This window comes from Poecilia mexicana, unplaced genomic scaffold (assembly GCF_051168715.1).
Source record: "Poecilia mexicana isolate PSO_F unplaced genomic scaffold, ASM5116871v1 scaffold_16, whole genome shotgun sequence".
Lineage (NCBI taxonomy): Eukaryota > Metazoa > Chordata > Actinopteri > Cyprinodontiformes > Poeciliidae > Poecilia > Poecilia mexicana.
In genome coordinates, this window is record NW_028263385.1 from 13,417,216 (window position 1) to 13,440,819 (window position 23,604).

Genomic DNA, 23,604 nt, shown 5'->3' on the forward strand with positions numbered 1-23,604 from the left:
TTAAAAAAACATAGGATTATCTGATTCAGAAAAATATGCAAATGTGTAGAATAATTTAAACATGTACAAAATATGCATATTTGCTCATAAAAACTAAACTATTTGCAAGAAATGAAAAAACTGCAGTAACGGATGTGCCAGTATTAGTAAAGTTATTTGAAATAAGAAAAAGTCTGCAAATACCAGTAAGGATATAAACACAGAGTATGTTGGGAGTAGTGATGATTATAAAGTCAAAATAGCTTATGAGATGAAGTATCTGCAGTTAGACACTTAAAGCTGGATAACTCACTGAGCAAACTTAAGGGGTAAAAAATAAAAATCAAGACATAGGCATAATCCAGAATGCCTAAAACCATGAAGAAAGCACTGACTGAGGAAAAGCTTCCATTCTGCTTTCAAAAAAAAAAAAAAAATCAAGAAAGTGTGGTGCAACTCAAGAAAAACACTAAATAAAAGAGTGGAACCTTTACATCACACTTTACTGTAACAGTTATCAAACTGGATGCATTTTTATTTACTTCAAACACAAGTGATACCATTTTTACCAGAGAATACAGGAGACAATTCACTGAACTTAGAAAAATAGGCCAACATTAGTAACCTGTGACAAAACAAAGCAGGAATATTGTTTCCACCTACTGAGTGAAATTCCAAAACACTCTACTTTTGTTTTCACCAGTAATTTATGTAAAAAATGTATAAACCTTATGAATGATATCCTCAACTAACATTTTCAATATATTAATAGAGAATACAGCAGGAGACGTCACTGAAAACTTCTAACGTTTTAAAATAGAAGCAAAAAACTGCAGTTAGAAGGTTTTGGTCAAACTTAAGAGAAAACAAAAGTCGGTAAACGTACGACTATTTCTGGTGCTTAGGTTAACAATTACAATATCAGCAGTCAGGAAAGTTTCAACATTGGATATCGGACATTGTTAATGTTCATTCATATCAAAATACAATAATATACAGCATACCACATTTCAGAAATCAACAAAAACATAGTCAGTGCCACCAATTTTTATTGGCACCTTTGATAGAGATCAGTAAAAAAAAAAAAAAAAGAAAATTTAGAATAATCTAAACATCCAATTCTCACATTAATTATTTTGAACAAAATCACCAGTGACACAATTATAAGCACCCCCCCCTCTGTGAATACTTTGTACAACTCGTCAATAGAAAAGCACTCTTCTGATTTTGATATGGAATGTAATGTATGAGAATTTGGCTAGGGTTGCCCAACTTAATAGTGCTTTGTTTCCACACAGTCCTCCTTAGTTCCATTTAAAAACCTATCTGGAGTGTTTAATCCTTGTCTAATCTGACACAATTCCAGTTAAGATCCGAGTAGAGATCTTAAGTAGAGATCCCCGTTTACATTTGTGATGGCAGGACAAACGAGGCTTTTTCTCTGACATCAATCTGGAACAACCAGCTGGAGTGAAGCCAGTGTTTAATAGTCTAGCGGTAACACTACTAGTCAGTGCCTGCAATATAAATAATAGGGGTCCTTGCACAACCTTTCTAAAAATTATATTTATAACCCAGAGAAACAAAAGCAAAAGATTACTAAATAAGATTTCAAAGAAACTTATCAATTTTCAAAAGTGTAAATGAATACTATTGGTTCAGTTTTCATTTTCGGTTTACATTTGTTTTACAGAAACTTCCTGGGTTACCTCTAATTGTGAAACTGGTGATTTAGTTAAAAACACTTATTTCCCAACTCAGCAGAAGCACTGAAAGAAAAAAAAAAGGTTTGATTATTTCTAGGATTATGCTGTTGTAATAAAAAACACATTTCTTTACAAATCTTTACCAGGGGTGCCAATTACTGTGGTTGGCGCTGAACAAACAGTTTGAAATTGTCCATCAGCACTAAATAGGAAAACAATCATGTTTTTAAGTTTATTAAAGATGCATTGCACCTCTTTGACTTGTTTAGATTAAAAACGTGACACTTTCACCTGACACCTTCATTGACTACTACACAAAATATCTGAACTAATGTAGAAACTTTTCTTTGTACTTCTGGGTGGGGGGGGGGGATAAACCAGACTAATAGATTTGCATAAGCTTTGGTTTTTTTGCACTGCTCTCTAGATGTGCAGCAAGGCTGTATGTACTGTCACTGTGCTAAGAGCTGAAAAGGTACATTCACAATTCGGTCAAACTAACCCTTTACACACGTATAATTATCTGGCATAGCCTGCAGCAAGCATTACCTAAACAGAAACCAGACTGGCGCTGCCTGCACATCCATAAAACGAACGTCATCAGTTAAGTAAGATCATCATAAAACATAACCAGTGAGTTTGCGTTACAACTGAATTGAATCCTTCCTTTTTCCACCTGATTTCCATAGAAGAGTCAGGGATTTGTCTTTTTAATGTGTGAGTCACTCCTTTGGATGAATTACAACTGAAACTGAAATGTTTTGAGTAGGAAAGGAGACATGGCCTTCTGCCTCTTAGGAACCATCTCAGAGCCACAAGTCTAAAATACAAGCAAGGTTTCAACAGGGGACTGACTCATTCCAGGCAAAGAAAACACACTTGTGTGCACCAGTAATTTTATCTAAGCTTCCGAAGCGCAACCTGTCACACAGTGAAAATGTATGCCATGTTTCTGACATACTAAGGTCACATAGGTAGTAAGTGGTCGTCTCTCTCTTCTGGCTCTTCGTCTAAAGCGTCAGCCGACACTCCTCGGTAAGCTGGAGCTTCCTCTCGATTTTTCGAACGGCACACAAAGTCGCAGCCATCCTGTAACAAAACAATCAAGTTCACATTGAGTGTTAAAACAACAAAAAAAAAGAATAAATGTTTACTTACACTGCAAAAGTAATCGTATCCCTTAAACTTTTTTTCATAGTTTTCTCATTACAACAATCTTCAGCGTGTCTTATTGGGATTTTATGCGATAGATTAACAAAACGTACTGCATAGTTGTGAAGTAGAAAGAACGTTTTTGTTTTTTCTTGTAAGCTAGATAAATCGTACCGCTGAAAGGTTCCCAACTTCCACCCAGAAAGCATAATTTGGGAATTGCTCCATCCCTTTGGCTCCAACAATCAGCCGCTGGTAGAGGAAGCCGCCAATGAGGTAAACGGCCACAAAGCAGAAACCACTGGAAGAAGACAAACCTTCCAATCAGCATTTCTTATTGCAGTATGGGAAGCCTATGTGCCTTTGTGACATGTCTTTACGTACATGATGAGTATTATGGAGCCAGCACTCAGCTGGGATTGAACAGGAGGGCACACTGCACTGGAGTCCAGCTCAAACAGGTAAAAGCAATCTTTCAGCCTGTCTCTGTCTTCCAGAATAACTTCAAAGTTACCCTAAAAACAAGAAGACAAGGTAAGTTAGGGTTTTCGTTCACTCACCTGGAAAACATTTACAGAAAGAAATATTTCCCGGCAGCGAAAGTCCATTGGCAGTGACTGAAATGCAACCCTTCATTTAGAGTTTACTGGAAACAAACATGCGTCTTCACTTCCAGGATTAAAAAAAAACAGTGTTGAAATTTACTCTGAAAGCTAACCGACGTGTGTAAAGCAAGTTAGTGCACGTTTCTCATCCTTCCACTCTGATACAATTCTGAATCACTGTATTATAAAGTAATGGAAAATGGTGGATTAAATTTCAAATCAACAAGCCTGAAACAACATGCCACCATAAAAAATTTGATAATTTGTTTAAATTAAAAGAACTGAAAATGTAAATACACGAAGCGCAACTCATAAGTGTTTCTTTTACCGCCTCTGTGTTTTTGTTGCAGGAGATCATGATCATGGCCTTTCTCTCTTCCTTGTTGCAGTGGCTATCATATTTGTCACCATTATGGTAAAGCAGCATCACCCAGTCACCTCAAAGGTAAGGAAAAAAAATGTTAAAACAGAAAAGATAATCGAATGTCTCAGATTCTTCATATGTACATTTCTGATGGTTTGTCTCCTTACACGATACTATTCAAAAATAGTTAAATGCACACAAAATGAAACTAAAATCAGGTTTAATAAATTGCAAAGTCTTACTGCCGCCAATGACCTCGGTCGAGGTGTATGAGCCAATGATTGTGGGTTTATCCTTCGAGTCGATCTTCTTTTGAATAACTCCCGCATTTGGAACCCCTCCTGCATCTCCACACAGCTGGAACACATATGTGTACTTTTCCTTTTCTTCAGTGACCTCCACTGACAAGCTGCCAACATGAGAACATGAAGTTGGGAGCCGTTAACCATTACTGTAAGACCGCACACTAAAAACAACAAAGCAGCAAACCCAGAGCAGATGCAATGCTTTGGGTTTAATTATATATTCCTTGAATATCAATAAGATTTTACTTCAATGGGCAGGATGGTGCCAAACTTACTTTCTGTGGGCCAGAGGTTCCAGTCGCTCAAGGACTTTCCTTTGTGATGATGATTCGGTGCCTAGTTTGCAGGCCTTGGTGCCATTTCCAGCGAACACACCATTTCTACACAGCAGCAGCTGAGTCAAGATGGCCCACAACAAGACAGAACCTCGCATGGGAATTCTGAACAGCTAGAACATAAAGAAAAAGCAACTGTCAAGTATATTCTGAATCACTGTATTACACAACTTTTAGTGTCTTGATAAGCCCAAAAAGTAATGGAAAGCGGTGGATTAAATTTAATCTTAACAAGCCTGAAACAACATGCCATGTTATTAATTTATAACGGGTTGTACTGAGGTTTTGCAGATGTCAGGGTTTTAAAATTCCAAAATCATTTGTCATACTTAAAGTTACCACAGTTAAAGTCTGTGGATCTATGACACATGGAGTACCTTGATGCCTCTTGCGCACCTTTTGCGTCACACTGATGGTCAGCAGACGGAAAGTCTGCACAAAGTTAATTTCATCCACACCACCTCATATAAGAAGGAGGTGGATGGTACCTGACAACAATGGACTTTCAGGGAGAACCAAGGTACACCCTGCACAGATTGCCAGTCCACCACAAGGCGACACACACACACGGACAATTTAGACTATTCCGTTGACCAAACAGTCATGTTTTTGGATGGTGGGGAGAAGCCAGAGTCCATGGAAAGAATCAATGCATGCATGCACAGAGGGGGAGGAAAACATGCAGGACCACAAGATTCAAACCCAGGACCTTCTTTCTTACTACCAACTATTCTGCCATAAATCCCCAAAATTTACTCTAAAAAGATTTTATTGAGATCCACCTCTATTTGGATAAATTATGCTTAAAATAGACACAAATTATCAGTTTTTGTTTTGATCCTCCAAAACAGAAGTTTAATATGGCTCCATTCTGAATACACAAAAATAGAGCAAACCACAAGTGCAAAAAAAAAGTAAGCAATAATCTTAATAGGTACCACATTGATGAAAACTTCTATAAAACTAACGCAGCCATGTCACCCCATCGTCTGGATGTAAATGCAAATTAGCTTATAAGGTCAAGTCATCATACCTAAGCATGTGATTTTTCTTCCTCCACATGAGAAATCAATTTTTGCCAGAAGTTACCACTTCAAAAGCCTAGGTTTTTATCAGTGCCGTCCACTTACCTTCATGGCCTCCTTTGCTGTAAATCAGTGGAGGAAAAACCGTCTTACTAATGCTTAATACTTGCTTTTTAAACTGTAGTCAGAATAAGTTGCAATGAGCTTCCTCACGCTAACGTCGCTTCCTGGTTTACTTAACCAACATCAAACCGCATTTATATCATGCAAACAATGTAAATTAAATGTTAAATTGGATTTCGGACACCTCTGCTGACGCTGTTATTGTTGCCCTGGAGAGTTAATAGGTTTTCTTTTAAGTCGTGTTGAAGTGTGATTTTTAAGATGCTAACAGGCTACAGGCAGCAGCGTAATGCGGAAATGAAACTAAACACACAAACACGCGCATGTGACCGAAAAAGAAGCCGACCAATCAGCGTTGGGTGAGTCCTCTTACACCCTTGTCAGCTGACAGGGGAGAGCTACAGGTGAGCGGAAGTGAAAAAAACTTCAGGAAAAAAACGTATTTGGCTTGTCTTTTTCTCCTGCAAAACCAGGTAACGTATCGAGTCAAATCCTTCTGCAAAATGTGTTTCCGCACCACCTCTGCTCCACCGTCAGCCATTGATCCTTCATGCAGCGTTATAACAACCGCTGGTGACGGTGCATTCATGAACACCCTGTTAACCAGACTTTCTAAATTCAGATCACAATTAAAAAAATAAATAAAATAAAATAAAAAAAAGATTATCAACCATTACAAAATAATTTCACTGATGTACATTTATGTTAGGCTTGGGATATGGGATATTTAAGTAAATAATAAAACAAACAAGACACAAATAAACCTCAAACCAAGGGGAAAGGGACTAACACTGATCTAAAAGAAATAAACATGAGATTAAACACAAAGGAATGAACAAATATTCCAGACACTAATGGCAGTAACCAGCAACAGAATACATCAAGACCTTTTCTAACAATATCAAATCAAGAAATAATCAGGAACACAGAAGAAAACCAAGTGACACATATCTCTTGACAGCCTCAGGTGGTTATTAGAGAACATTAGTGAACAAACGAACGAACAGCAAGGAAGACAACAGGCAGGTCTCATCTAGAATACTTACGAAAGGCTCTATGTATGTGAATAACTACTTGAGAATTTACTTTTAAGCTTTTCAAAGCCGATACCAGTATGACCAGTTTACTGTTTCCAGTTGCCTCAGCATTTTTTCATTGTGTCAGCAAAGTTAAAAACAAAGCTTGTTTTCTAGTTAGCTGTACCTCCTGATTCCCACTTATCAGCATAAATCTCAACAAAAGCCCACCTTTTAACCTGTTTGTATTTCAGTCAGGTGGGAACAGTAGCCGCCTATTTCTGATTCAGTCGTGCACCCAGAAACGACAAGATTAAAGAGGAGAGACGGAGACCTTCCTCTGATAGCACTGTGCCATTCCCTTTTCTCTGTCCTTTGTCCAGATAAAACTAAACTTTGTATGATTAAATAAAAATAAAAAAAAATGAGTAAATTGGTTGACAGTAAGTAACTTCCAAACACTTTATTTTGTTTCACTCTGCAGAATTGTGTTACATTCATGTAGAAAATGGAGTCTACACATATAAGCAATTGTAAGTCGGATAAATATATGTGGCCTTTAAATAGCTGACTTCCTCCCACAATCTATAAACATGACTGTTAATTGTGGTAAATTGAACTATTTAAATCATCTTTAATTGTGTGTGTGTGCGTGCCTGTGTGTGTGTGCGTGCGTGTGTGTGGGGGGTTGTTTGTCCTGTGTGTCACCGTGTTGCTCTGTAACCTGCATCTCCTCCAATGCCGGCTAGAAATATGCACCAGCCCGCCGCGACCCTGCAAGGTGAAGTTGATACAAATAATGGATTTAGGGATAAACATATAATTAAGTTTACATTTACTACAATTTTGAGTTATTTAATTTACTGCAGACATTTTTGATACATCTGTTACGATTTTATTAAAATTAGCAGATGTATAAATATTTTAGAAATCATTTATTTACTTTGATTCTGTCAATTTTAAACCCTATAATATTGAACAAGGTATTGAACATGTTTGGCTGATGGGAATAAAGGTAAATCTTTTGTTGATTTAAAAAAAAAAGTCTGCACAAAGCTGAAGAAATTCCCCTATGAGAAACACAGTGCAATTCAGCAGAGACATAAACTGGTCCACAGAAAACCATAAAATTTAATCAGCTGTTGAACTGTATGACCGCACTGAAGTGTGAAAATTTCAATGATTACGTTGGACTTTGAACTTAGTTTGACATAAAGAAAGTTTTTATTGTAAATATTGTTCCTTTCAAAAATATTTATTGCAGTTATTTTTGAACTTTTTCACATTTTAGGTGTTTTAGGAAGATTTTGTGTAATAAACCAAACACAAAGTAGTGCTTAATTATGAAATTGGATGAGAAAGGTTATGTGACTGGGGAAAAAAAAAAAAAAAATATATATATATATATATATATATATATATATATATATATATGAGATGTACAGTATGTGGATCCAGCCCTGTTTAAAAAATTGTTGCTGCTAAATCTGCGAGGGCTTCAAAATTCAGTATTTGTTTTGAAAACAGCAGTGAACAAACATCAAGCTTTGGCAAGAAAGCATAGAGATTCTCCAGCAAAATTGTTAAATTATTAAGTGTCCATAGCAATCACATGGAAGAAGGTTTTCCAGTCAGATAGATCAAAACTGTAGTTTTAGGCCTACATGCAAAACTTTATGTTCTTAAAAAAACTGAGCCAGACTATATCAAAAGGAGTAAAAGCATCATGCTGTGTGGCTGGAAATGTGAAAAAGCAGGTAAAAAATGGGGTCACAAGGTTTTTGCATGAACTATGTGGAAAAACCAAACCTGACAGCAACAAAATTGAAGCAAATCATTTTAGTCATATTGTCATTAATGCAGTTATGCACTTCAAATCTAAGTTCCATGGCTGCATAATCACAGCAGCCATTGTTACACAAATCATTTACTGTCACCCTCGCATGCTGCCCCTCCCTTCTTCCTCTGTGATTGCTTCATCTGTTATTTTTTCACAAAGCAAAATTAAAAAGTGGTTTTGTTTCCTTTTCTCTCCGACAGGCTCAGTCTCTGGAGAAAAAGTAGGGATTTATTTCTTTTTCTCTTCCGGTCTTCCACAAGTTTTTCAGCAGTGTGTATTTTTTCACTCTTCACTTTCTTCCTCCCCTCCCCCCGGCCCTCCTTGTGTTATCACAACCCTTACCTTGACTATGCATGTTGAAGAGACACACCCGGTCGCTTCATTTCTACCAATCACTGAGACACGCCAAGGAGATGTACTTCCTGTGTTCTGTGGAAGAAAAGTGGAGCAGAGGAGAGGAGAGTTTTCTGGGCTTGTTTTGTTTTGTTGCCGAAGGTGGGGGTCCATACACACTCACAGGGGACAGTAGTAGTGGACACGCTGAGAGGGATTTTTGCTTGTGAAAGACCAACTTGCGGAACGCCACTGCAACTGTAAGGACGGGACAGAGACAAAGAGGAGGGAAGAGATAAGTGTCAATCTGTTGAGACTTGTTTGGGAATTTGAGGAAGGAGGAGAAGTGGGGGGAAGAGACAGAGAGAGGCAGCAAGAGGGAAAAAGCAAGGAGAATTCGGGCGTAAACATGAACCTTTCAGAAGAGTAAAAACAAGTGAGAGGAGGAAACAAGAAAAGAGACTAAATAGTTGTTCAGACGTATTTGGAAAAACAAGTTTGCCATTTGATCTGTCACCCGGATAATGTCAGCACAAGGAACTAATATGTTGTGCAATCCAGTGCTTTTTGGCTGAGCTGGAGTAGAAGGGGTAGACCACATCTCCCTTAGGCACACATTCAGGTGAGTTACTCTAAGGTGCTTCTTTACTTCTGTAAGATGTCTCTAATTTGAAGCCCGATTGGAGACCTAATTCATTTTTAGTTTGAGGACTACATGCCTTCCCCATGTGTCACGGGCCTCTGCTCTCTGAAAGGCTCCTTGTGGTATGCTGCATTTTTTGCAGGTCCGTGCTGCATTCTTACTGAACTGTTAAAGGCTGTCCTCCCTCTCACTCCTCGCGTCCTCGTTTAAGTTGATTGTCAAATGATTTTTAACTTCAAATAGAGGTGCAGAAATTTAAAGAAAAATTAGAATGCAGCGTTTTATGTTTAAACAGTAACAACCAAATTAAAGCAACATTTCAGTGGACTGAAACTATTTCTAAGGGTTTGAAGTACTTGACTTGACCTGTACTTAGGTATTTAATCTGCAGTACTAATGCAAATTGTAATAATTTAACTGACAACTACTACCTTGTTCTAGGCTCTTCTCAATTTGGTGCAATGGAGACCAAAAACGGCCATCTTTAACACCGGTGACACACTTTCTAACCTAAACAACGATGGACAAACTTCTCCCAAGAGGCAAGGTCTCTCGGGATCCAAGTCCTCTGTCAGGAATGAGGGGCATCTTCCACCGAGGAGACAACAATCAAAAACAAAACAGGAGGAAGGAGAGCGAAACTCCAAAAATGAGGGGTGAAGAAGTGGTCGGCCTGGAGCGATCGATGGACAGAGACAGACCTCCCCGCATCAGAGATGGAGAAAGAGAGTGGAGAGATGGAGAACGAAGGCAAGCCGATGGCAGAGACAAACAATGCAGGCCGTCGTCAAATGTAGAGATGAGTCAGACTGAGCAGTATGTAAAAACAGGGACAAAGAAAGGTGACACGTTTCCCAGGGAGAGAAAGGGAGACAGAGATCCTATTACAAGAAAGATGGCAGAAGGAGAAATGAGGCAGAGGGATGGACCCAGAAGAGAACAGATGGAGGACTGGGAAATTGAAAGATCTAGGCGCCAAGACGGAGAAAGAGAGGAGATCCAAAGGAGGGCAACAGAAGATGGAAGAAGACCACCAGAAGATATCAGAACACAAAAGAGAGAAAGATATAAAGTATCTGGAGTTGAGTTTCAAGACAGGAAAGGAGAAGTAGATGATTCATGGGTTAGGAGAGATAGGGATGCAGGTAGAAAAAGAGATCAGTTCAGAGCTGTGATGGATACAAAGGATTCTGAAAGGTGTTCTCCACAAAGGAGACCAGAAACAGAAATGTACACAGGAAGGACGGAGAGAACAGCAAGGAAAGATGTCAGGAATGAAGGAGATATTGATGCGAGAGAGTTGGAGAGAAGGGAAAAAATGAGGGAGAAAGATATAGAGCAGAGGACCCCTTTCAGCAGGAATGAGGTGTTCTACCAGAGCAGAAGAGCGCGGGGAAAGGATCGACGTGGAAACCAGGAGAGATATAGGGAAGAAAGACATAAGAGGAGAGAAAAGGATGACTGGTCAACGGACAAAGATCTCAGAACAGAAATGAGACCAGCAGACAGAGAGTATGAAAGAAGGCAAGCGATCAGAAGTGATGGCAGGAGAGAGGATGAACAATATAGAAATCAGAGACAAGACAGAGAGGGGAAAAAAAGGCAGGAAGATGGAAGGGAAGGCGTAAGCAACAGATCCTTGAGTGATTCTTCTCCTCGAGCAACACCACGAGGCCAAATCAGTGGAGAGTGGAGAAGCAAGGGGCATAGTGACATGAGGTACATAAGAGATTCTGACAGGGAACAAAGAAGGGAGGGCAGTGTTGGAAAAGAACCCCAAATAGACCCAGGGCAAACAGGTGAGAAAAGACAAAGGCAAATTGTAAGAGGTGAGAGGTTTGACAGAAATGAAAGCATATCTTGTGGTTCAGACAAGGCACGGATGTGGCTAGAACCACAGAGGGGCACATCACAACCAAGGCAGAAAGAGGGGAGGAGAATAGACGAAAGGGAAATAAAGTCACCGGAAGAAGGGGAAAGAGATGTGTGGCAATTACGAGGGGATCCAGATGAGAGGAACATGACCCAGAGTAGAGAAGTAAGAGGACGCAACGAGGACTCTGAGGGTTTGAGTGTAGATGGAGACGAGGACGAGGAAGTCTGGAGAGACAGTTTTAGTGAAGACAAGGAGCCGCTGTCCAACAGTGGTAGGAAGGAAGCTGAGAGAAGCTGGAGGATGGATATTCAGGGAGAAAACTTGTTAAATAGCACTAGTGGCACAGAGGAAGAAGGTGGGAGCTCTTCTGGGAGTAGAGGAGGGAGTGTCAACAGCTGCAATTCAAACAGAGACAGGATGCTGTCTTCCGAGTCCAGCAATGTGTTTCTGTCCATTGGGGTAGATAATGGGCATGAGATGGAGCAGAGATTTAGGATGAGGGAGAAATTTAGTGAACCTAGAAACTCAAACAAAAGAGAAAAGGACTCGGCAACAAGGGATGAGGAAGTGATTAATGCAGAGCAACAAGGGAGAGAAAATAAGTCGATCTTCTGTGCAGTTGGGCAAACTGTTTCCCGGTCAGAAACCCATGAGGTGTCACTGTCACAAGATGACGAGGGAGGGATGGAAACATATGACACAAATAAAGAAGGTCATCAATGGAGAAGTGATGAGGATACACGTAAACCTCAGCACCACCCAACACCAAGCAGAAGGAATCAGCAGCCAAGGGGAGAGAGCCTCACTTCACGAGACCTGAGTGGAGATGACTATGCAGTACCTGTGGACCTTCAAGACAAAGAAGTTGAAGAAATAATGAGACAGGAGCCACTGCCCACTGATATGGGGATAAAGAAAAGAGACTCAAAGACCGAAAGGCTCCTAGAACAATGGAGAGAGAAGAATAACAGGAAAGAGGATCAAACATCTTGTGGCGATCTTCCTCATTGCAGCAGCTTAGAACAAATTCAACCTTTCCTGAATGAGCTAGACACTGAATCAATGAGTCCAGAGGAGGTGGAGGCCATTCGCATCCGAATGAGTGGGGTATGGATGGATCCTGAGCGAACCAAGCGGCGCTCCGATGCCCCTCACCTTAAATGGGCCACAAGTATAGTACGTGAGATCCTGGGCCACTCTGGTGAACAGACAGAGGACGAACCAAATTCGGGGGCAGAAGAAAACCAGGATGTCAAGCTGGCTGTGAATGATGAGCATCAAGAAGAGGCTGAGAGCAAGAGTGTGAACTTGCCTGTTGTGACTCTGACAACAGATGATCAACAATCAGAGCCAGATCTTGAGGAAGAAGAGGAGGAGGACGACGACTTCGATTTTAAAGGTATGAGGCAGACCCAAAGCAACAAGCATGCTGACTAGTTTACAGTTATGCATGTTGTAACACACACACCCTCACTCTGACACACTGTTTAACAGTATAGGGAAGGACGATGACATTTTGGAGCAAAGGACAGAAGCTGGGAAGGCAGATTTAGCTGAGTTAGGAGAAGCAGCTGAAGAAACAGGCAGGGAACAGGAGGTGGATATGTATCTAAGTGTGAGTGACACTCTCTACAAGCCTAGAAGCTGTCCCATTCTTAGTTATAAATCTGAATCTGACCTCCTGACTCTACCTGGAGAAGGTGAGAGCCAGGAGGTGCCAGATGAAAATGGGCAAAGAGTAGACGAAAGACAAGGAGACAAGACAGTGGACATAAGAGAGGGGACCTTGAAGAGCTCCTGCACTTTTCAGGATTCCGGTCCTCAAATTCGTTTACGAAAAATTAGGATCCGTAAGGCCAAAGAGAGACGAAACAGAGAGCATGTTGACGTGGAAGGAGAAGAAGAAGAAGGTGTTGGAAGAGATCGCAGAGCAAGAATATTTTCTTCCCCAGGTAAACCAGAATACCGACTGGGGAAAACTAGAAATATCTACTCGAATCCATTAATCATTTCGGAAAGCTCCAGAATCACCTCCTATTTCTTGTCACTTCTTAGGCGTGATTGCTTCCACAACGCAAATCCTAATCCAAATTTCAAATCAACACTACGCACATTGTCATCTCCTGATCTTCTTACTGCTTCTTCTGTTTTCTAGTCTGAATGACATTCGCTTCCTGTTGTGGCAATCATAATCTCGAAGCTGTTATCTGCGTCTTGTCACTGTCAAAGATCCAGAACTACGCAGAGCTTGAGTGCTTCTCGGAATAGGAAGCTATGTCATGGAGTTGTAATTACATTCAGTGGAAATTACAAGAGGTGGGGAAAACCACAGGTGTGATTTAAAAGGGGGAAATCATCAGTGATCCTTCCAGACACAAGAGAAGCATGAGCTCTAGAAACAACTAAATCTATATTTAATCTAATTTATTTTCACTTTTTTTCATATTTATTACAAGTTTTATGTATTTTGATTTTGGAAACAGTCTTAAATTATTTAAAATGCTATTTTATAATCCCACCACAAATGTATATTTTCTTATTCCAGATGATAATGATTTTAAGAGCAAAAGCTGGGGAGAGGCAGAACTAAGGTGAGTTTAGCAACATTTAAATGATTCTTAAAATATATTTGTGTCAAAAAATATAAGCAATGTACTAGTCCTTGAACAATTTTAGTTATTCATCATGTTAGTCTAGTGTGAATTATCTCTGAAGCCTTGAGTTTGTTTTGTCATAACTGAGGTTTTAGGCAGGTGTTTATAAATGCGCTGGATTAACATGTTTTCTTTTACTTCCATTCACTTACAGGAATGCTTTAAACTCCAATATAAAGAAGAATAGGAAAAGTTTTTACAGTGAGTATCTGAGTTTTAGCTTCAATTTTGTTTACTCATATTATTCACTTTTAATATAAGTCTAGCACAATGTATAAAATAACACTGTGGTCTGTAATTACTTTCACAGTTTACTTTCTGTCAGTCAAGCATTTATACGGTAAATTTAGGATATCAGTAAATTGCAGGGGACGTGACAGGTCTGCAGATCACATCAGATCTGGCCGTATTGACGGAAACCATGACATGGTCATGCATTTCCTCTCAGAGAGCGTGACTCATTTCTGTGTAAATCCAAACCCACTGGGTGTTTATCACTTAATCACTTCACGTCAATGTGAAATTTTCACTCACATACACAAGCAAAGGCAAATGTGTGTCAGTTTACTGTTTAGGTCACACAGCTTTATAAACTGATGTTTTAAGCAATCTGACATGGAAGCAGTTTGCCGTCTACTGGCTCACATGGCTCTTGCGAGAATGTGTTTGTGCTTGATCTGTATATAAATGAGTTTGTGCAAGCCTCTGCAGGTTTCTGCAAGTGTTCATCTGCGACTGTGACTTTGCATTCCAATATGTAAGAGTAAAAGAGTTCTCTGACTTTGTAACGCTTTCTGTTTGGGCTTAGAGTATTTCCAAATCTCGTAGGTTTAGATTTCAATATTTTTCAATATTTTTTTTTTATTCAACCGATAAGTTTGTATGTAAGTGGAAATGACACAATCATCTCCCAAAAGACACAAAGATAATGTTGAGGAGTTTCTTTTTTTTTCTTTTAAAAGTCATGTTGTAAATGATTTCTACCTTTCTCAAAAGCCTTTGCTAAAATTACATCACTTCTCATAGTAACCCATAATCTTTTTGGATATCTCCAGTGGATTTTTTATATTTTTATTATAAATGCTTTTATCGTGAGCTACAACTCTTTGAGGTTGGACAGTCCATTTGTTAACTCTCCATAGATTCTCAGGAGTCTGGTTCAACCTTTCCAAGCATTATTTCTTGTGGTGTATTTTTATTTTTTTAACAAAAAAAAAACAACAACAAAAAAACAAAATACATGCTTCCATTTTGTTTATACAAGACACAACTTGAGATTTCAAAAGCCTTTATTCTGGTTGTGAAAACTCAGGAAATGTCAATTTGAATGATCTTTTTTGGAATTCGGTAAACTTTGGATATAGGCAGGCAATGTAGGAAAACTGTGTATAGACTAGTCTAAAGCAAATGATCTCTTTCCAACGTCTCCGCTAAATTATGTGTATAAAGGTGTTTTGTGGGGAGAAGAAAGTAGGACATTTGTCCAATAACTGTCACTGTTTTCTAATTCAAGTCAGAGGAATCATGTTGGTTAGCTTAAAGATTACTTTAAATTTGCTAAATTTCAGCATATCTGTCTCCTCTCTTTCCTTCAGATCGTCCTCAGCTCTATCAGCAGTACAACGAGGAGTCTCAGAACATTGAGATTCTGCGTCAGTCCCGCTCAGACACCCTCACAGTGGGCGAGGGAAACAGTCGCTCCCCCTTACCTTCACCTCCACCCGCTCGCAGACCCCTTCCTCCTTTACCGGCTTGCCCACACCCTCATTCCCTGTCCTACTCGGTATGTGGTCACTCCAGCGCCACGACCTTGTCTCTTCCGGACCGATCACAGAGCGAACGCAGGGCCTCCTCTCCGAGTCTGTCCGTCTCGCTCACGCAGTCGTCGTTACTTTGGCGGGATCTGCCCAACGTCTGTCACAACCCCGAGCTGATGAAGCTCACAGATGATCAGAGGCGACTGCAGGAGGTGAATATCTAACCACACATCAGGAACACGGTCCACATTTGATGGTTCATGTCTGTTTGTGTGGAGCAGATGACAGTTCTTAATTCTGATTCTCTTGAGTCTGTTTTAGTCTAACGGGTCTCCCTAAATGCTTCACAACATTTAGGAAGATAGTTTCTGATAATCTTTAATTCTCCCTTCATTCTCTTTAGCATGCGAACGTTTTATCTCGACTTGTTCAAGAATTGTGTAGTAGCAAACAGTAATCTGCTCTTCAATCTCGGGAAATTTACTAGAAACCACTGACTCAGGAGACTGGAAACTCCAAATAGCCTCTCTCCTATTTTCATAAAGACTCTTGAGACTCACAAGTCATTTTCATTATTCAAACCAGACAAATGTTTAAAATGTGAGTTTTCTATCGCGTACAGCAGCTGCCTTTCAACAATTAAATTACCGCCTGATCATTGGACTTTAACTTAGAGAGCTTATTTTTCTCTCCCGCCCACTTCAGCTGATCTGCTGGATTTTATGACTAGAAAAACTAAACTTTTATTTTTGCTATTAGAATGACCTCTTTCAAAATAGTAAGCTGATTTCTCAAAATTCTTATTTTCCGACATACATGGTGACTATTTTTTGTAATTCTATTCAAATAGTCACTAACTTATCAATACACACAGTTGTATATTTCAACTGTACATTTTTTTTCTGATAAATGTGATGACTGTGTATCATAGCTAATGAAGAAGTGTAGCAAAATATTACAAAAAGTCAATGAAAATGACAATTTTCTAATCCAGACATATATGTGTATATGTCACTTGTATACATAGAAGTACATTACATGTTGTATCTCACACAGTCACAGGGAATATTGCAAATTAACTAGTGTTGCAGAAGGCCAATTTAATATTTATATTTCACCTTTTGAATCAAATAAAATAAGAAACATCTGCAAAAAAAAAAAAGTAATTTATTTTGATGCCTCTCTATGTCCTGTCCAAACTTGGCCTTTTCAACCAGATATACACATAATTTAAATGAAAGCAACATTATGTTTTCAAAAAGAATATTGTTCTTGAAATGCATTAATAGTAATATGATTGATTTGTTTTGCTCCCTGCTGCTTTATCTATCTATTTTTCCCACTCTAATATGCTGTTGTGCTCTGGCGGTAATTGGAGACTGCTTCTTTTCTTTTTAGGATTCATTTCCTTGTGCTTGTTCATACTTGTTGCGCCACACCTCAAACTCCTGAATTCACACAGATCATACTGGCTTGCCACATTGCAGAATAACCCTTCAACTGATCCACTATTTTATTAGCTGTGACTCTGGCCAGAAGGTCTCATTGCATTACTTGGAGTTGCACTTCTTTGATTGCATCAGCTTTCACCAGTACACGTTAAAAGGAGGTTGATTAGTCATTTCAACTACATGAATATAAGCAATCATTTCCTTCTTTTAATCAGTTCCATGTTTCCCCCTGTTTTATTTTATTTTTGCATGCAAGGTGAGATTTGAAGTGGTGACCTCCGAGGCCTCCTACTGCAGAAGTCTGGACATTGTTGTTTTACATTTTGTCAAGAATAAAGAGCTAGGGAAGCTGCTGACGACTCAGGACAAGAACTGGCTGTTCTCCCGTCTGACTGAAGTTCGCGTCATCAGCCACAGGTTGGATGTTTTGAACAATGTTGTCAATCAAATTTTACGTCCATCTACGCTTGTTAAATGGTGCATTCAACTAAGAGGTGTGCATAATATTGATTGTGTAACCCCCGTTTGTTAGTGAGGAAAAATACTATGAGCGCAAAAAGGTTAAAGTTGTTTCCTTGCAATATCCGTTTCAGATTTTTAGCGAAGCTGGAAGAGCGTGTGGAATCCGATGTTTTGCAGTTTACAGTGTGTGACATTATTGCTCAGCAATGTCGACGCTTCAGAAAGGTTTATGTGCCCTACCTCACCAACCAGTCGTATCAGGACGCCACATACCAAAGACTCATGTAAAAAGTTTGGCTTTTCATTTCTTCTTTTTGAGATAGATATCCCATAAAATCTAAATAACAATATTTTTTCTGTGCTGCGTTCAGGAATGACAATCCTCAATTCAAGCGGATTGTGGACAACTTGGAGAAGAGTCAAGTTTGTCAGAGGCTTCCTCTCCGTTCCTTCTTGGTGCTTCCGTTCCAAAGGATCACCAGAATTAAGCTGCTGGTCCAGGTAAACCAAACACCAGTGATTATTTGGTATATTTAATCCAAATGTTTTACCTTTTTTCTTTTTTTACCTGATCCATGTGCTTTTTCCTGTGTAGAATATTGTAAAAAGAACAACCCCTGGAACAGTGGAGGCAGAAAACACCATTAAAGCTTTAACACATTTGGAAAGGGTACAGAAACTCCCTACCTACACAGTATCTTTACACAGTTTAACTTTAGAAAGTGAAAGTGCGAACGTCCTTGTTTTTTTCTTTCTGTTTTAGATCATTCAAGAGAGTAACGACAGCATCACTGAAATGAAAACCATTGAGTCTTTGGTATCGCTAAGTGGCAAAGTGGAATTTGTGGATTGCAAGGTGAGCAACACTTCACTCTGCCCTTATATTTATTAACCCATACACAGATCTGTGAGAAGCTTAAGGTGAAGTGTCTTCACATGAGTTTTGGTGCCTCTTTTTACATTGTAGTATCTCTGGTTGAAAATACGCATGTTAAACAGCTAAGATATGTGGAGGTAAATGTGCTAAATTCCAACCAATTTATTAAATGAGATACATTCTAATGACATATTAATCAAAAGTCTTCCAACACCTCTTGTCTTTTACAAATTTGATTCAGTCCTTCAAACAAACAAACAAAAAAGCAAATGGTAACACTTTATTTGAAGGGGTGTGCATAAGACTGACATAACACCTGTCATGAACATAAAAAAGTCTTAATGAATGTTTATGACAGCTGTCATGAAGTGTCATTTGGTAAATAATGACACTTTTAATGCAAAGTTGCTCTAAAAGTTGCATTAAAATTCCATTAAAAGTGCCAACTTTGCATGATTTTGTAAATTATGATAATTTAATCCAAAGTTGGCATTTTTAATGGACTTTCAACTTTTAGAGCAACTTCACATTAAAAGTGTCATTATTTATCGAATAACACTTCATGGCAACAGTCATAGACATTCATAAAGACTTCTTTTTGTTCATGACAGGTGTTATGTCATGTTTTTGACAGTGTCATCTCAGTCTAATTCACATCCCTTCAAATACCAAACAAATGAACCTCGCCATTCTCTGCTGGACAGGTGGGACGACAAATGACAATGGTGGTTAAATTTGAATCAAGATATTTAGCTAGAATTTGTTGAAAACAACAAACTGTAATAAACAAGTTGTTATTGGAATTCAACCCTGAATGAATAGTTAATAATATATAGAAACGAATAGTGTTGGATAAAATTTTTATGATTTATGTTTACCCTACAAAATGTCTTGTCATAGAGTGCAGGATGCATTTGTGGCAAATTCCTTGAAAACTGCATTACTCTTTCTGGGAATTCGACTTTATTTGCTAGTTAGCAACTTAACATGAGAAAGAGGATTACTTACCTCTGCTAGACAAATTCCTCAGTTGTTGTTGAACATGTTTTTCTTGTTTGGTCCAATTTGTCATGAAAAAGGTTTTATTTTGTATACAGCATCAAGCCACACAATATGAATACTTTGCAAATTCACATAACAGCTGATTAACTTAGATTAGGACCCCGTTATTGAACATATTAATTAGCTTTATTTCCTGGTTGTGTTTCAGACTCTTCCTCTCATCAGTCAAAAACGGCGGCTGGTGAAAGAAGGTCCCATCACTCAACTGATGGATTTCTCTCTAAAGCAAACGGAGAGAACCATTTACTTACATCTCTTCAATGACTACCTGCTAGTATCGACACAAAAAGAGTGAGTCAGCAAACAGATCATTTTGTGTTGTCATCAAATGTGATCACCATCACCATCTAACTGCAGCCTGTTATCCTCCTATCTGCTGCCTGTGTTCATCATCTGTTTAGTTTTTCACATCCTTTCTCTTCCACTGCCTGACTTGTGTGATTTTATTTATTTTTTTTGCTGCGTGCCTTTCGCAGAGGGGGAAGGTTTACCGTCATCGATCACTGTCCTGTGGAGGATCTGCGTACCGAAGACTTCCGTGTCAAAATCCTGACCCTGCAGAAGAACAGCTTCCGCTTACACTTGGCACAGAATTCCCTGCTGCTAAGAACTGAGACAAAGTAAGAGATTGCACCGAGGACATCTGTTTGGTTTCCACACCATTAGAGTTTGATCATTTATGCATTACTCGCTACGTTTTCCCAATCAGGAGCGATAAGCTACGCTGGATATCTGCCCTCTCCAGGACTCGTCCTACAGTTGATTTTTCTACTGCAGAAAGTAAGTTTTATCCACAAAAACTGCATTCATGCATCAATTACAGGTACATCTCAATAGATTTTAAAAGTTTATGTATTCCAGAAACTCAGTCCACTAACGGTAGCAGATTTTACATATTGATTACACACAGATTAATACTTTCAAGCCTTTTATTCTGCTAATTTCAACGATTTTTCTCTGACAGCCAATGAAAACACAGTAACTGATTTCTTAGGTTAATATATAAAACTTTTAATTGGACAAACAAGCCTCACTGGATCACATATTACAATTTAATGAGATGTATGAAGTAATACATTTGAGAATTGAATAAACATTTTGGATTTTCAAATGTGATTTCAGAATATTCGATATTAATCAGAATGTAAATAATTAATAATGTGATGTAAAGAAACCCCCATTTCAGGCTGATGCAAATTGTAAAAGGCATAAAATCTACTGACAAACACGAAAGGAGCCACTGGTATTTTCGTCAAGTAAACATATTTACATCCAACTAATTAATTGCTTTAATTTAGAATAATAATAACTAATAGTACTTGACTCTGCATATGCTTATTTAATAACATGAATTATGCCAATAAAAATCAATTTTCTTTCTCCAGTCAGTATAACTGACATTGCATTTTGCTGCCCTCTAGTGGATAAACAGTTGCTCATTTGTGTCTGGTACACCCATGTTTCATGGGTGTTGGTGTCAGTAATTTGGACGTTTCCCAAAGGGAGTTCATTAGCAACCAACCATGTTGTGTGTAGTGTCGCAAAAATACAGAGGGACAATTGGGATTCACTTTTGCCCAAGTTAAACTAAGTAAAGAAAATAAAAATTAAATAAATCAATGGAGCAATTCTAAAATTGTCCAGATGCTAATAATACTGTGAAATATAGTGTTCATGTCCTAAATGGAGATTTTCATTTACCTTTTACCTGTTAGGTATCACAGTGAAAAAAACTGTTAGAACCCCTGATCGTTTGTGTAAGCTCTCCTGATAATTAAAGTAGTCTGTTAGTTAAGTAAAACTGGATATGTTAGGGTGTAGATTCAGCTGCTTTCTCTTTATGTATGAGGTCATAAAACGCAAATACAAAAACAAGAAAAACCTAAAACAGACCAATTTTAATTAAACATGGTTACTCATTGTAACCCTGTCCCCAATTATTAATAAATTATTTAACATGATTTCTTTGCTCTTCATCCAGATTTAGCACAGATGCAGTGCATCAGAGCTTACGTTGCTCAGCAGCCGGATGAGATGTCTGTAGAAAAAGCAGACATCATTCTGGTTCACCAGGACAGCGGAGACAGTAAGACAATTGCTTTCTTTCCCCATTTTGATGAATTACAGTGTTTACTGACAGATCCATATCTTAGGATTGAAAAGATATGTGCATACAGTGCCGCGAAAAAGTATTTGGTCAACTTCAGATTTCTTCTGGGTTTTTTCCCCACATTTTAATTTCTCAGAAATTCAAACAAATTTAATTTAAGAAAATTACTTTGGATCTTAGCCAAAAACGTAGCAAATATCTTTCTAGACTTTATTATTCCCTCTCCAGTTGCAGGTTGTTTTGTATCTCAAGGTCAGGCTTGATCTGTTGCTTTTGGAGAACTTTTAGCCTACTTACTGTTGTCGGACAGGTTTTTACTTAAGCGACTTCTTGATGCCACAGGTTGGTAATGAGTAATGAGGCCTTGTCAACTTCTAAAAAACAATGTGTTTAATCCCAACAGAAGAGTTTCATAAACAAGCAAAGGCTTCTTCACAGAGCTGTAAATTGAGATTATTTTGCCGATTTGTTCACACTCGATTGTTTTTCTCTGCAGACTGGATAGAGGGGATTAGACTGTCGGACCAGCATTTTGGATGGGTGCCCAATTCCCATTTGCAAGTCATAAGCAACGACAAAGTCAAGAAGCGCAACCTGTCGGATGCTCTCACACTAACAAAGGCTAAAGCTGCTGTCTGAGTACAACACTAAGAGTGGCAGTGAGCTGAGGGATGTCCTGAAAGGAAGTTTCTCTGCTGTGTGCATTTTACTACTGAAAATGGACCATAACTATTTTGACATTTCTCTGTGTTATCCATTGGCTAAAGAAAAAGTTGGAGAAATTCAGCTAAGTGCATAATTGGGCCCCACTTATTTCACTATGTGGAATAACGATAAAAAAACAGGCCTGAGAGTCATTCCCCATTTATACTCTCAATGATTACCTGATATACAAACTGCCTTGCTAACATTGAGGATTTCAGTGTACACAGATATCTTAAGGTTTTTTTTTTTTACTTCCTTTCTTTGAGAAATATTTTGGTAAGGTACTAATTGTTTGTATATGATGACCAAATAAATAAAATAGTGTTTTTTTTTTTAAATAAAATAAAATAAAATAAAAAGAATCCATGTATGCATGGGAGCAGACAGGTATGCCTTCTTAATAACATTCCTATGTACAGAGCTTGAACAAAACATTAAAATAAATTCACAAAATAAAGAAACATCTGATTTCTGGATATGCATTGATTTGGAGTTGTGTGTCTTCACCATTTATAAAATATTTTTCACTATTTTTTTATTGACTGAGTTACAGTGCTTTTCAAAACTATTAAAGGTTTTCAATTTTTTCATCAAAGAAAGATCAGAAAAGTTTTGTTAGTATTTGTATTCGTCTCTCCAAGTCCACATTTTAGAGAACCACAGCCTTTGCTCCAGTTTTACATCTCCCAGCCTCTTAACATGTTTTCTAATTGCCCTTAATTAAGCCCCATCTATCTTCTTTCTTACTTTTACATACTTTCCTGCCACTGCTGAAGAAAAACATCACTTCACCATGATCCTGGCAGCGTGTTGAGTAGTGATAGTTTTCCTCCACACAAAGCATTTTCTTTTTAGGGCCCCCCGCAAAATTATTTTGGTTTCATCAGAGCAGAGCATCTTCTTCTACATATTTGCTTTATTCTCTACATGGGTTTCGAATGGCTTTCTTTCAAAAACAGCTTTCTTCTTTCCATTCTTCATCAGACTAGGTGCTGTGCCAGCAGACTTTCGCACCATAGCTGTGAATCTCTATACATTTTCTTTAGAGTTCCCCCTTTGCCTTTTGGTGACTTCATTGATTTTTCCTCTCAATTCCTGATCTAAGTAAATGGGTGGTCAGTGCTTTGGTAAATGCTAGAAGCTTTGTTAAAAATCTAACCCTGCTCTAATCTTCTCCACAGCTTCATCCATGTGTCTGCTGTGCCTCCTGGGTCTTCATGACAC

The 23,604-nt window shown here is 38.5% G+C and overlaps 2 protein-coding genes across 2 annotated transcripts; one reads left to right on the plus strand and one right to left on the minus strand.

Moving 5' to 3' along the window:
• Positions 1-480: 480 nt before the first annotated feature.
• m6pr (mannose-6-phosphate receptor (cation dependent)) lies at positions 481-5,929 on the minus strand. The gene is made up of 7 exons (XM_014984952.2): positions 5,577-5,929; positions 4,387-4,559; positions 4,049-4,215; positions 3,771-3,880; positions 3,222-3,352; positions 3,012-3,138; positions 481-2,774 (listed from the first exon to the last, which is right to left on the minus strand). Exons 1-7 carry the CDS (start codon positions 5,580-5,582, stop codon positions 2,652-2,654), a joined length of 837 nt encoding a protein of 278 aa, XP_014840438.2. The 5' UTR covers positions 5,583-5,929; the 3' UTR covers positions 481-2,651.
• Positions 5,930-8,836: 2,907 nt separating this feature from the next.
• On the plus strand, positions 8,837-22,841 carry arhgef5 (Rho guanine nucleotide exchange factor 5). The gene is made up of 15 exons (XM_014984947.2): positions 8,837-9,405; positions 9,868-12,701; positions 13,848-13,893; positions 14,111-14,157; positions 15,552-15,925; positions 17,421-17,581; positions 17,758-17,910; positions 17,998-18,127; positions 18,222-18,296; positions 18,390-18,482; positions 19,714-19,856; positions 20,042-20,185; positions 20,275-20,345; positions 21,547-21,651; positions 22,172-22,841. The coding sequence occupies exons 2-15, from the start codon at positions 9,947-9,949 to the stop codon at positions 22,312-22,314; spliced, it is 4,440 nt and encodes a 1,479-aa protein (XP_014840433.2). The 5' UTR covers positions 8,837-9,405; positions 9,868-9,946; the 3' UTR covers positions 22,315-22,841.
• Positions 22,842-23,604: the final 763 nt, after the last annotated feature.

What these genes read in the sequence shown, in the direction of transcription:
- m6pr (XM_014984952.2), bottom strand. An exon ending in GAACCTCTGGCCCACAGAAA is followed by an intron (nt 4,216 to 4,386) that starts GTAAGTTTGGCA and finishes TCATGTTGGCAG; the next exon opens with CTTGTCAGTGGAGGTCACTG. An exon ending in AAGTTGGGAACCTTTCAGCG is followed by an intron (nt 2,775 to 3,011) that starts GTACGATTTATC and finishes GTTTTGTTACAG; the next exon opens with GATGGCTGCGACTTTGTGTG.
- arhgef5 (XM_014984947.2), top strand. Translation starts at nt 9,947, where the DNA reads ATGGACAAACTTCTCCCAAGAGGCAAGGTCTCTCGGGATCCAAGTCCT. An exon ending in GTTCGCGTCATCAGCCACAG is followed by an intron (nt 17,582 to 17,757) that starts GTTGGATGTTTT and finishes TATCCGTTTCAG; the next exon opens with ATTTTTAGCGAAGCTGGAAG. An exon ending in TCACCAGGACAGCGGAGACA is followed by an intron (nt 21,652 to 22,171) that starts GTAAGACAATTG and finishes TTTTCTCTGCAG; the next exon opens with ACTGGATAGAGGGGATTAGA.